The sequence below is a fragment of the Perna viridis genome, chromosome 12 (genome assembly GCF_037379345.1).
Source record: "Perna viridis isolate PV_CMFRI_1.1 ecotype Kerala chromosome 12, ASM3737934v1, whole genome shotgun sequence".
Classification (NCBI taxonomy): domain Eukaryota; kingdom Metazoa; phylum Mollusca; class Bivalvia; order Mytilida; family Mytilidae; genus Perna; species Perna viridis.
In genome coordinates, this window is record NC_142456.1 from 11,449,506 (window position 1) to 11,463,688 (window position 14,183).

Sequence of the window (14,183 nt, forward strand, 5' to 3'; positions counted from 1 at the left end):
TTTTTTAGATATCTTTTTCAATAAGACTTGATCCTACGTTTTTGTGATGAACACAACACCTGTGGAAAAGTAATCAAGAGAACCAAGATTATAGCTGGAACAAAAAGAACACAATTCAGGGACAAAGAACTGATTGGAAAAACAGACACACACAACAAAGAACATAAAATAACCAAATTAATATGTACAAACTTAGTACTACAAAGAAACAAAAGTAAATGGGCAACTCAGTCTCCACTATGAACTGGGAGCATGGGCCAAGTGCAACGTAGGGTAAGCGCCCTCTGAATCTCTAGAAACACCTTCTGAGCTGCTCATAAAAAGTCAGGTCTGAGGTCTAGAGGAAAGGAAAACTACAACACGTTGAACAATTCAGTTCTTATGGTACAGATGTGAGAGATACGTAACTATATTTTTCTTTACTTTTCAGTTCTGTAACACAAAAATTATTGCACTACAGCTGTTATTAGATTTCTCAAAATATCTAACTACAGACATTATACTAGATAGGATAGTTCCTTATATGGTAAGGATAACTTTTATTTTTGTCATTAATTTCTCTTTTTTTAATTGTTTTTATTACATGTATTTTATATTTCTACAGAATGGAATTTATTGGTATCAAAATATAACCAATTCACTCACAAAACAATAAAAATACATGTATAGATATTACAAATATATGATATGTTTGTCAGTAACTTGGTCAAGTTAATACTCAATTAATATCCTTTGATCCCTACATGTAATCTGTATCACACATTATAAACATGTATTAGTGTTGTTAGGTTTGCCTGTTGCTTGAATGTCACTGTCAAAAAGGCAGTTGTGACAATGTTGTGTATCAAAATACTAGTCCCACTTCTATACCAATTCTTAACATATTGGTTAAACCTCCCACATTTTTAGAGAGGCTCCAACATTTGAGCTCTGTCTCCTACAAAGAGTATGTCTCCTGTGTGAGAGACTTTTTTTTCGGTGAATGATTTCTTACACCTTTTATAGCTGCCATTTAAAATAGAACCCCCCCCAAAAAAAAAAAAAAAAATAAAATAAAATAAAATAAAAAAATTAAAAAGACTATTTGAAGATGGACAAGTGCACATACATTCCCTGAATTGTGCATCCTTTAATAAAAAATCCTTTGAATAAATTTAATGTTACAGTTTCCACTTCTTTGTTTTATAATTTTAAAAGAAATATATATCTTATAGTTTTAGCACAAAAAAGTTGTCTCAAAAAATCTCCAACACAAAATGATTGACATGTGGGAGGTCTCCCACATAACCAGTCTCTAAGGTTAACATATATGCTCAAATAATCATGTGAATATATTACTAATCTTCATGTATAACAACAATGAATATGACATCCTTATACATGTATACTAATCATGGAACTTATTAAGTGTTCATTACAGTAGGCAATTTTACAAAAGTCTTTAGTATAAAATTAAGCATAAGTTAATAACATCATAATGCTATTTTTTCTTGTGATGTTATTACTTAGATCAACTTTACATATAGATTTTTTTATCTTGCCCAATAAAATTGGTATCAGAAACAGGTTATCTGTTATTCTTTTTTGTAATTAAACTTTCTTGGTTTAATTATGAGGTTAGAATAGGGCTGCTTTCACTATCTTTGGCTACTTTATTATGTTTGTTTTACTAATGCTAGATTAACATGTAAAAACACTGGAAACCCAGCACCATTTAACACTAGGATATTTTGTACTTCAGTTGAGTTTTGCCAATGATCAGTATCCAAGAGTTAGAGTAGAGCTATTGAGAGTCATTACTCACTGTCTCAAAGATATCAAGTTTGTTCCTAGGAGGTAGGTACATGTATCCTATGTGACTAAGTTAGAGTAGAGCTATTGAGAGTCATTACTCACTGTCTCAAAGATATCAAGTTTGTTCCTCGGAGGTAGGTACATGTATCCTATGTGACTAAGTTAGAGTAGAACTATTGAGAGTCATTACTCACTGTCTCAAAGATATCAAGTTTGTTCCTCGGAGGTAGGTACATGTATCTTATGTGAGTTAGAGTAGAGCTATTGAGAGTCATTACTCACTGTCTCAAAGATATCAAGTTTGTTCCTCGGAGGTAGGTACATGTATCTTATGTGAGTTAGAGTAGAGCTATTGAGAGTCATTACTCACTGTCTCAAAGATATCAAGTTTGTTCCTCGGAGGTAGGTACATGTATCCTATGTGACTAAGTTAGAGTAGAGCTATTGAGAGTCATTACTCACTGTCTCAAAGATATCAAGTTTGTTCCTAGGAGGTAGGTACATGTATCCTATGTGACTAAGTTAGAGTTGTTGAGAGTAATTACTTACTGTCTCAAAGATATCAAGTTTGTTCCTAGGAGGTAGGTACATGTATCCTATGTGACTAAGTTAGAGTAGAGTTGTTGAGAGTCATTACTCACTGTCTCAAAGATATCAAGTTTGTTCCTAGGAGGTAGGTACATGTATCCTATGTGACTAAGTTAGAGTAGAGTTGTTGACAGTCATTACTCACTGTCTCAAAGATATCAAGTTTGTTCCTAGGAGGTAGGTACATGTATCCTATGTGACTAAGTTAGAGTAGAGCTGTTGACAGTCATTACTTACTGTCTCAAAGATATCAAGTTTGTTCCTAGGAGGTAGGTACATGTATCCTATGTGACTAAGTTAGAGTAGAGCTATTGAGAGTCATTACTCACTGTCTCAAAGATATCAAGTTTGTTCCTAGGAGGTAGGTACATGTATCCTATGTGACTAAGTTAGAGTAGAGCTGTTGACAGTCATTACTCACTGTCTCAAAGATATCAAGTTTGTTCCTAGGAGGTAGGTACATGTATCCTATGTGACTAAGTTAGAGTAGAGCTGTTGACAGTCATTACTCACTGTCTCAAAGATATCAAGTTTGTTCCTAGGAGGTAGGTACATGTATCCTATGTGACTAAGTTAGAGTAGAGCTATTGAGAGTCATTACTCACTGTCTCAAAGATATCAAGTTTGTTCCTCGGAGGTAGGTACATGTATCCTATGTGACTAAGTTAGAGTAGAGCTATTGAGAGTCATTACTCACTGTCTCAAAGATATCAAGTTTGTTCCTAGGAGGTAGGTACATGTATCCTATGTGACTAAGTTAGAGTAGAGTTGTTGAGAGTCATTACTCACTGTCTCAAAGATATCAAGTTTGTTCCTAGGAGGTAGGTACATGTATCCTATGTGACTAAGTTAGAGTAGAGCTATTGAGAGTCATTACTCACTGTCTCAAAGATATCAAGTTTGTTCCTCGGAGGTAGGTACATGTATCCTATGTGAGTTAGAGTAGAGCTATTGAGAGTCATTACTCACTGTCTCAAAGATATCAAGTTTGTTCCTCGGAGGTAGGTACATGTATCCTATGTGACTAAGTTAGAGTAGAGCTATTGAGAGTCATTACTCACTGTCTCAAAGATATCAAGTTTGTTCCTAGGAGGTAGGTACATGTATCCTATGTGACTAAGTTAGAGTAGAGCTGTTGAGAGTCATTACTCACTGTCTCAAAGATATCAAGTTTGTTCCTCGGAGGTAGGTACATGTATCCTATGTGACTAAGTTAGAGTAGAGCTGTTGAGAGTCATTACTCACTGTCTCAAAGATATCAAGTTTGTTCCTCGGAGGTAGGTACATGTATCCTATGTGACTAAGTTAGAGTAGAGCTATTGAGAGTCATTACTCACTGTCTCAAAGATATCAAGTTTGTTCCTAGGAGGTAGGTACATGTATCCTATGTGACTAAGTTAGAGTAGAGCTATTGAGAGTCATTACTCACTGTCTCAAAGATATCAAGTTTGTTCCTAGGAGGTAGGTACATGTATCCTATGTGACTAAGTTAGAGTAGAGCTGTTGAGTGGCAAAACATCTATGATTATAGAACATGGTACCCATTATCCAGGGACAAAGACTAGAACAAAAATTTAGAAAAAACATGTTAAATAATAATGAAATAATAAAAAAAAAGAATGCACTCAGAAAATGGGGAAGGAATGAATATTAACCCAGAATCCACCAAAACAAAATGGGAATATATATGGATGAGGTGCAGGACTAGGCTAAGCATCCTTAAAAGATAAAGACCATATGTGCATATACAGGCAATTTATAATTTGCAGTATTTATAGAAATAAGATATATCTTAACTAAATGTACATCATGCAAGTATGTTTGGGTAGAGGTGTAGTTAAGGTATTGAGTTGTTAACCATTAGTCATCCAATCTTGCAAAGGTTTCAAGGAGTGTCTCTGATTTTCCATTGTGGTTTTTTTTATAGTAAATCTCACTGCAACAACTTTTTTATGGTATAAAAAAATACAACACCCTAGGTATTTGTGCTGGCCCTAAACAATGTAAAAAGTACCCTGATCTCTTTTTCAGATAGTAAATAGAAATGCTCTCTACCCTAACTTGTTCCTAAGAATCATGAGTCTTACTTTAAATGGCCTATCTTATAGCTATGTTATGACATATAAAATTGCCTGTTAGTGTAACTGTAAAATATATCAGCCCAATTATAATTCCTAAAGCTGGATTTAGAACTGGTCCACCAGGCACACACCCTCATGTATTTTGGAAAAAATGGTTGAAATGAAAGAAAACCTGTGAAGCGTGACCATGCTCACCCCCTCTTTGGTCAGCCTGCGCACCCTCCTATTCTTCAATTTGTGTATCCACCCCTGGTTTCTAAACACCTTTCTAAAAATTATGTACATATAATTATTTCGTTAATTTACCTCTTAGCTACATGTTGTTGTCTTTCACTATTCTTTCTTTCAGTGATGCTAATATATTTCCTGAGTATATTTTTCCATCTTTGGTGAGTACTTCAGGCACTGTTTTATTATTTATAACTTACATATATTTCTTAGACTGTTGATTAGTTTGAAATAGAAGGCTTAAAACATATTAAGTAACTGTCTTTGTAAGAATCATGCAAAATCTGAAGAATGCGATACACTACAAAAAAAGGCTACATATTTTTTATTTTGTAATTAAGTTGTTTTATGGGTCTATACTATGAAATGTGTACTTATTCATTCAAATCTGCCTGCTATTTAGGAGATAATCCACTTTGAAAATCCAGTAGATTGTATTTGAGCGCCATTTACACAGTTATCTCCCTTAATTTTGAAATCAACAGTGCATTCTATATAATTTTTATCTCCTAAGAGCATGGGTTATATGAAAAGCCACATGTTAATTTCTGTTTACTATGACATTTCAAATGAAATATCAAAAATAAAAATATGTAAGCTTTTACCCATGAATCACATTTTGCATGATCCTTAGCTGGAGTGCTACTTAATTTTTTAGGTGTGCTAGTTTTTACTATTTTTACAGTGGACAGAAAAGGGGGAAAAAATATTTTTGTAAAATTTATCTTTAACACTATATTAATCGCTAATATTTTTTTGATATTGTGAAAATGGATACCCACGAATATGTTCCCTTGACAGAATTTGGAGAAAATACCAACTGCAAAAATTAAAAGGTTAACAATAGTTTGGAAAATCGTTTTAACTTTTTTTTTAAGAAAATGCATTTTTTTTGGAAGAAAAGTAAACAAAATCATATTTTTCTTTTATAAAAAGAACATAAAAAAATGGTTTTTATTACCACTACTTTTAAACCTCCTTCTAATGTCAAAGTAAAGTTTGATATTCCATAGCATAGAAGCAATATACTCCTTTGTTGGTTTTGCAAAAGTAAAATCAAAAGCAACCAGGGGTAGAGCAATACAAGGATACAAAAAAAAGTCAAGAAACAAAGAAAACTAGCACAACAGATGTAAAAGGACTCAGATGAGCTATTTAACAAAGAATAACTTTGAGCAAGGACTAGGAGCACAGGTTTCCTCTGCTTTTTCTAGCAAATAGTTGCTCATGTAACTACAGATGTAATACAGGGGAAAAATCAGACTTATTTGTCAACTTCATACTGCAAGATTTTATTACCACTTAAATTTGTTGTTGTATTCAGACCCACCTCACAAAAGACCCTTCTCCAATGGTCCGAGCAGCTTATGGAGAAAACATAGCACAGCTAGCTGAGACTGGATTGAGGTAAGTCTTGTTTTAATATATGACTTCATATGTTTTGATGAATAGTACTCTAGCTTGTACTCAGGTCTCATTAAAATAGTAATAGAAAAAACACCTAAAATGCTGAATTGATTGAAGTTTTACATCTATCGGAAAATTTTCATGTATTTCAGGAGTAGAATTTTTATCAGTCACACAGACCCTGATTTGTTATACACAAATATACTAGCCAGATCTTTTACTCTGCTTGTTCTCAGAAGATAAACCATGCAGGAAGACTTGTATTCCCACTAAAACACTGTTCTCCGACCCTGGACCAGTCACCACTCCACATGTATTCTGATTTTTTCACATTTACCTGACTTTGAGCTAACTACTCATCACTTCACATGTATCCACATTCAAACACAGTTCTCTGATGCTGAGCTTTCCTGTCATTACTCCACATGTATTTCTCGTATGGTCCATACTCTGTGGAGAAGCTTTTTTAGTGAAGTGTTTGGTGTTAATCAGCTTTGGCATCTAAATGCGGTTTAAGCAATAGTTATTTATTACAGGGTTCTAGAGTTAATGCAGAGAACAGATTTAGAAGAGATCCAGGAGGATGATACAGATACGGCATCTTTCCAGGTAAATATAACAAAATATGATGCGACCAGAAGTTCAAAGGGGATGCCATCCAATTTTCATTTTGTCTCTGTGGATAGAGAGGATTCAAAAGTGAGCTTTTCTAAAACCACAAAGAAAGTTTGAGGAATATATAGGAATCACCCTTTTTCTCTGACTGATTGCCTGTCCTCTTTCTGGTAAGAGCAAAAGGATTTTTTAAAATAAAATGTTTGACATCATACATGTATGTAGAATTACAAGCTGGTCTATGGGCTTCATAGGAAGATTACACAAGGGTTGTTCATCTTAAAACGTCTTAAAAGCAACTACTTCGAAATTGCTTAATATTTTTTTGTGGTATTTTATTTGTAGATGTGGTTGAAAGAATGTTTTTTTTTATTATCAAATGACTCCAATTGAAGAATATCCAACATTTTAATTTTGAATTTTAAATCCATTGGAAGATTGAGGTTTTCTTATTGTGAGCTTGCTGAAAGTAACTCTAGTTTGATATTGTTATATTATAGATTAAGTGTTTGGAATATTCTCTCACCTGAAATGAAACTAAAACTCATACATGTATGTCAGAAATCTTAATTTTACCATCCTCAGCGGAGAAATAGATAAAACCACTCGTTACTGAAGGAGAATCTATATTCATATTGTATATCAAAATTTTTCAGTTTTTGTCTTGATTCTACAGGCTAGTTATGATATGGAGTTGTTATCTCTACAAGAAACAATTCAACAGAAAGTTGTTACATTACTGAGTGATCCAGATAATATGGTGAAACAGACATTGATGGAAAATGGAATCACCAGACTCTGTGTATTCTTTGGTAGACAGAAAGGTGAGTAAAACTAAAAAAAAAATTACATGTACATGATTTATATTGTATAACTTACTCTGTTCCTGGTAATAATCAGTTCTCAATAGTTACATACAAAACAGTTCTGGCATGAATTACAAATTTTCTCGTGTGTCATGGGTATTGTAAATTTAACACTAAACACATAGCTTTTCTGAATATTGGTGATTTAAAAGTGGAGAAAAGCAGTAAAATCCCATGTTGTGAAGTACATGTATTTGTGACCACATTTTGTTGATTATAACTAAAAAGAACTGCAATCCCTGCAAAATATATTACTTTATCTTTTGAGACACTATAATAATATTTTTTGCCAGGTTGCACTCTTTTAAATCAGCGTATATAGAATGGTGAATGTTGGTTAGGGCAGGAAAAATATTTTAGTAACAATTTTCTCAGCAACTATAAAACACTGCCACTAGATATTTGGTATGCAGCTTCAGCATGGGGTGCCATATTGTGGGATGTGATTTCAGGTCTGTCACACTTCTACATCCTGTATACAGCAGCCCTGCCCTTCTGTCTTTTGCTTATTTTTTTCTCTATTGCATTGTTTTTGTCCCCTTTCGGTAAATGCCGAAGGGTCTTAGGTTTGCACTCCGTCCGTCCGTCTGTCCATCAGTCCATCCAATTGATTTCATATTTGGTATATAGTCTTATCATGACGAGTTACAATTTAAGTTCGAATGACGTTACGGTTGAACAATTTTTACATAAGTTATGGCCTTTGGACATAGAAAATTTCATGAAATTTTATGCTTTCCGGACTTTTTTTTGTAATGCTTCATGCAATTGATTTCATATTTAGTATATAGTCTTATCATGACAAGTTACAAGTTAAGTTCGAATGATCTTACGGTTGAATGATTTTTACAGAAGTTGTGTCCCTTGGACATAGAAAATTTCATAAAATTTTATGTTTTCCAGACTTTTCTTTGTAATGCCTCATCCAATTGATTTCATATTTGTTAGCTAGTCTTGTCATGACAAGTTACAAATTAAATATAAATATTATTGCGGCAAAATGGTTTATATCGAACTTATGGCCCTGTCATTCTAGAGTTATTTGATCTTTAATTCATAATAATGAAGTTTTTCTCAACTTTCCAGGTGATAGAGAGAGAATGTCTTTATGCAGCTTTTTGTAATGCAAAAATGTTATTATCTACTGTAAAATGAAGCTCAGGTTTGATTTTGATGGAATTTGCTTTTGCTGTTCAAGAGTTATTTTCTCTTGATTGTTAAAAAATAACACCATCCATTGGTAGTTCACATATATAAAAAAAAATCTCATAACGGCAATGAGTTCAAAGGTTGAAAGGGGACACTGTATTGCATCAGCAATACTGTCAGAATGCTTGTTTATTTATAAAAAAGCCCTCCATGCTCAATCATATGTAATTACCAAGGACTGATGGCATGCTTTACAAACAGTAAAAAATTAGATAGCAAAATTTGTGTTTGACAAGTAATCAATGGAGGTAAGAAGCTCATATTTGATGCAAATGTAGTAGTATATTTGACAAATTGTTGCAAACAAACTTTTAAAATTTATTTTTTTATTTTTTTTAATGGAAGCCTGAAATATATTTTGTTATTTGAACTGGTGGTACCAAGATACATGTATAAGAAAAATTCACCATTAAGAGCAAAAAAGAATAGAATCAGAATAATTTTCATGAAAGTTGAAAAAAAAACAGTAGATCATCTTCAGCATCAGTTCATTGTAATCAGCTGACAAGAAGCTATGAATGTTCTTTAAAAGATCAGTAATGATGCCTGAATATAGCTGAAATATTGCTGCTTGGGCATTAAACCCCAATAATCAATCAATCAATCAATCAATCAAAAAATCATTTAATTTTTTTTTAAATAAAACAATTTTTTTACCTTAAAATCAGTAAATATATAATATATGTTGTGTAGGTATTTATCACTCTTGCAAAAGTGCTGTCAGACAAGGTGAATTGCAATTTGGAGAGTTGATAAAAACAGGAGAATATTTTATTAGAGGTAATTGCCAAAGACTGCAAAGTATTATGAGATGGTGTTATAAATAAGCAGAATAAATTATAATTATAGAACAATTTACATTTTTTTCAGCCAATGATGTGCTTCTCTCCCATATGATTACTTTTCTGAATGACAAGGTAAATATAAATCAAAATCTTTCCATAAGCTGAGAAATACAATTTTCTGCATAAATGTACCAAAAAAAAGCAAGTAATGAGATTATACATGCATATACATCTATATTTGTATACATTCCTTCCAGTAGGAGTGAATTAGATTATAATTATATCTGCATGTAAGATAGAAAATTTGGAAGCTTAAACAATGATGTTAAATTATAAATTTTTCCTGAAAAGTGAAAACAAAATATTTCTTATTCAACTGTTTGCAAGGGAAGAATTAGTTTTAATATTAAAAATTGTAGAAAACTTGGAAAAATATGAAATAAGTTTATGATATTATTCTAGAAATATTCCTTTATTTTCAGACCGATTGGAAACTTAGAGCTTCATTTTTTGATAATATTGTTGGTGTTGCTGCTTATGTTGGATGGCAAAGTTCTCCTGTACTGAAACCATTGTTAGAGCAGGTAAGATAAAAATAATGTCAGGACAGTGTTCAAGGATTTTTAAATTTGAGTTTTCCACAAATTCTTAGTGAAAAATACAAGTTTTCTTCTTTTGAAAGGGAAAGTGGAACAAAATAAACAACTTTCTCACACCAAAACTGCTCTTCTCACAGGTGACAGCAAAGTGGAATCTTAGAACACAAAAAACATGTACCACAAGGGAAAAGCTGTGGACAAAACATCAGATGCATGTATAAACTAGGACAATGATGTCTCCCCCTACTTTGTTAGGGAGACATACCGGTATTGTTTTTGCCCCGTCCTTCTTTTGTCTGTGGGTCTGTCCTTCACACTTTTGTAAGTGCAACTCGTCAGAAACTACTGCATCAAATTTCATGAAACTTTTTTGATAGTTAAGATATGATATGTAGTTGTGCATGTTACCAGGACTTTGTAATCCACTGAATTTTGGAATGAGTGGAGACATATGTTTTTGAAGGCAAAAACAAACTGATTTTAATATATATGCAGTGGATAATTAGAAAGACATGATACATTTTGCACATACAACTTATATGTTAAGCATTTGATGTAGCAAAGTAGAATAAAATGTAGTCAACACTAAATTGGTTGTCTTAGTGTGTCAGTCATTACAATAAGTCATTTTCGTCAAAAATGTAAGTGTGAAATCATACATGTTTACCTTTGGAACAGTTCAAGTGGGAGATTCTCCCCATTGACACAGTCTCATATGGGAGATTTTTGCATAAAAGCAATTATTTAGTCTTTTTCACTGAAAATAGTGTAATTTTAGCCAAGAACCTCCCACAAATCATACATCTTTATGTTGGAGGTTCTAAATTTCATTGGTTTTATGGGAGTCTCCCCCATATGTTGGAGGTTGTAAATTTCATTGATTTTATGGGAGTCTCCCCCATATGTTGGAGGTTGTAAATTTCATTGATTTTATGGGAGTCTCCCCCATATGTTGGAGAGTTAACAGGTGAAATTGTTTGGAATTCCTATAAAACAATGGAGAACATTTTATGTCAAAACTTACAATAAATTTTTCATGCAATGACTTTTTGTAAAACTAACTGCAGAATACATACAGGGTAAGGTAAACTACCCATAACACCTGGTAAGGTGAGTTCGTTAGACCTTATGAAGTGGATCCAAAAGGAATGCAGGCTTAACATATAAGTTGTATGTGCATAATGTATCATGTCTTTCTAATTACCCACTGCATATATATTAAAATCAGTTTGTTTTTGCCTTCAAATTTGCCTTCAAAAACATATGTCCCCACTCATTCCAAAATTCAATGGGGTACAAGTCCCACAAAATTCAGTGGATTACAAAGTCCTGGTAACATACACAACTACATATCATATCTTAACTATCAAAAAAAGTTTCATGAAATTTGATGTAGTAGTTTCTGACGAGTTGCACTTGCAAAAGTGTGAAGGACAGACACACAGACAAAAGAAGGACAGGGCAAAAACAATACCGGTATGTCTCCCTAACAAAGTAGGGGGAGACATCATTATCCTAGTTTATACATGCATCTGATGTTGTTCATATAATTGTTGAAAAAGTACAGCAAAACCAGACTAATTTCTGAATTATTCAGAATTTTTGTATAATCTGACATTCTTGCCCTAGAAGTCATTAGTTTTTCTTTTTTTTTGCAGGGTTTAAATGACTCTGAAGAATTTGTTGTATATCGAACACTAAGAACTTTACAGTCTCTTACTGAATTAGGTCTCCTACCTAAAACCATGCTGCATGAATTTCTACAGGAAGTTGTTCCTTTTCTCTCACACTCTGTAAGTATTCTTCGTGTTGTCTAGTATTGTTTATATCTTACAGGGATAACTGTATTATAAAAACTGTATGAACACTGACAAATCTGAAATTCAATTTTCAAAGATGAATTCTGAAAAAGGTTGAAAAAAATAAAATGAACATACTCTTTATTTTTTTATACAGTTCCATTTTTTCTTATCTTTTATATCAAAGCAGTGAAAATGGGCTTATTTAATGTTCAAGTGTAACTATTTACTTATTATTTCAGGGCATCTGGATCAGGCAAGGTGCTGTTGGTTTTATATCTGCCGTGGCCAAAACATTTAATATAGCTGACATCCACTGTAAACTTTTACCATTAGTACAGGTTTTCCTCAACAAGAATGTTCTACAGGTTAACTCTGAGGTAAATTACAGTTTGTGTGCTATAAATCTAATACAATACACTCAACAACTTACGTTTCTCTAACACTCAAGTCAGAGTTAAATCCGTGTTAGTCGGTGAAACACGTTGCCAGTCGGATTTTTTCACTGTGAAATTTGATTTTTACAACCACCCTGCTGGAACATTGTATATTCAAGTTGTTAATTGGGTAAGAAGAACCACGGACTTTGGTGAAAAATCACCCAGCACGGTGGAGTTAATCTCATTGATCTTCGCTGACAATATGGACGTGAGTACCCGGGCTCCCAGGTCACTGATCTCCAAAATTCATTTGAGTCTCCAGAAAATCACAACAAGGGAATCCGAAGGACATGTGAAAATTCCTAATTCAATCGCCAGAATCAATACAAGTTGATTTGTCCAGCTTTAATCCAAGTTGTCAGTACAATGAAATGGCGGTTGAGATGATTAGCATGTGGTATTAAAGATTGACAAATATAACGTGAAAATCGTAAAAAAAAAAACATATATCGTTGATACATACTTCATGACTATCCAGTTTTAAGTAATTATAATTAATTGCAGTCCATGTGATGACCAGACACACATTGGAGACATTGTAAACAATGTGTTCTTTTAAATTTCTAAAAATAGACAACTATACATGAGCAAGATTCATCAAGGGATTATTTTTATACAAGAGTAAACATTGATGGGCATCAATGAAAGTTCGAAACCGTTTAACAAAACTTTTAATTGAAATAAAGGTATGTGTAGGTTGTATTTGAAACATACTTTAAATAAGAAATTTCTCAGAGTTAACTTGAAGCACTTTAAATAGCGGTCGCAAACAACCGGTTGAGGACGCCGTCTCTTTGTCGTTTGGACAACGTCTTGTAACTTATACAATTATTACTGACAATGTTCCCAGTCCTGATTAAGGACTTCTACTTTACAGTTCTCATGCACACATTATCTTGGGACCAGTAATTAGTTTCTTTTATTTCCAGAAACATCGTTCAATTGTTAAAACTATCAGAAACAAAAAGTGTCACCAGACTGTTTTTACAAGTCCGTCACTGGAATCAAATTACAAAAATCAATACTTTCAAAGTGTTTTATTTATATTTAGATAAAAATACAAAGTAATACATGTATTTCTACATGATATCTCCCACTTATTGGACATAGCTGTAAATAAAAACAACACATCAATATATGATAAACATGTACAAAATATTTTTAAAATATGATGCCGAATTTTTAATGACATGACTAATTAATTTTCTCAACTGCTCCAAATTACCTGGGAAACAGAAACACAATGTGCAATGAATTCCCTGTTATGCCTCATTGAATTTTACGACTATTGCAATTTACAAATGGTCAGTATTGGCAAGGTGGAATCTGGGTGGTTAACACACAAAATATCGGTGTAATACCAAGTTTCACTCAGGTTGGAGTTGAGCGTTAGAGAAACAAATGTTATTGAGTGTAGTGTACATTATGTACATGTAATAATGTAATTTCTGTAAATGTATTAATCTTTATATTATTGCTAATTTTCGCAGATTCTCTTAAGTGAACATACTTTCAGATATCAATTTTGAAAAGCTTCAGAAATTAGAGTTATCTAGTGTTAAAAATCAATTTTGCTGGTTCTATTTTTTCATGCTTTTCTGTCCAGCTTAAGAATAGCAAATAATTAGTACATCGTGAAAATTTATATGTTTACAGTACACTTGATCTACACTGAAATGTTACACAGTACTGTTCTAAGGTTACTGACAATTTATTTGATTTAAATAATTGTTGTACAGCTTGTACAGAACATGCAGAATGTACATTTCTTT

General features: G+C 32.9%; 1 protein-coding gene across 1 annotated transcript in view; it reads left to right on the plus strand.

Annotated features, from left to right (window-relative positions):
- The window catches only part of LOC148601195 (phosphoinositide 3-kinase regulatory subunit 4-like), a 47,474-nt gene that overhangs the window by 13,703 nt on the left and 19,588 nt on the right, over nucleotides 1–14,183 (plus strand). Inside the window, exons 11-20 of the mRNA XM_088554225.1 lie at nucleotides 431–526; nucleotides 1,742–1,836; nucleotides 4,813–4,852; nucleotides 6,016–6,098; nucleotides 6,635–6,707; nucleotides 7,390–7,537; nucleotides 9,659–9,705; nucleotides 10,056–10,157; nucleotides 11,831–11,965; nucleotides 12,214–12,351. Coding sequence (XP_088410351.1) covers nucleotides 431–526; nucleotides 1,742–1,836; nucleotides 4,813–4,852; nucleotides 6,016–6,098; nucleotides 6,635–6,707; nucleotides 7,390–7,537; nucleotides 9,659–9,705; nucleotides 10,056–10,157; nucleotides 11,831–11,965; nucleotides 12,214–12,351 — 957 coding nt within the window. The remainder of the gene's footprint in view (nucleotides 1–430; nucleotides 527–1,741; nucleotides 1,837–4,812; nucleotides 4,853–6,015; nucleotides 6,099–6,634; nucleotides 6,708–7,389; nucleotides 7,538–9,658; nucleotides 9,706–10,055; nucleotides 10,158–11,830; nucleotides 11,966–12,213; nucleotides 12,352–14,183) is intronic.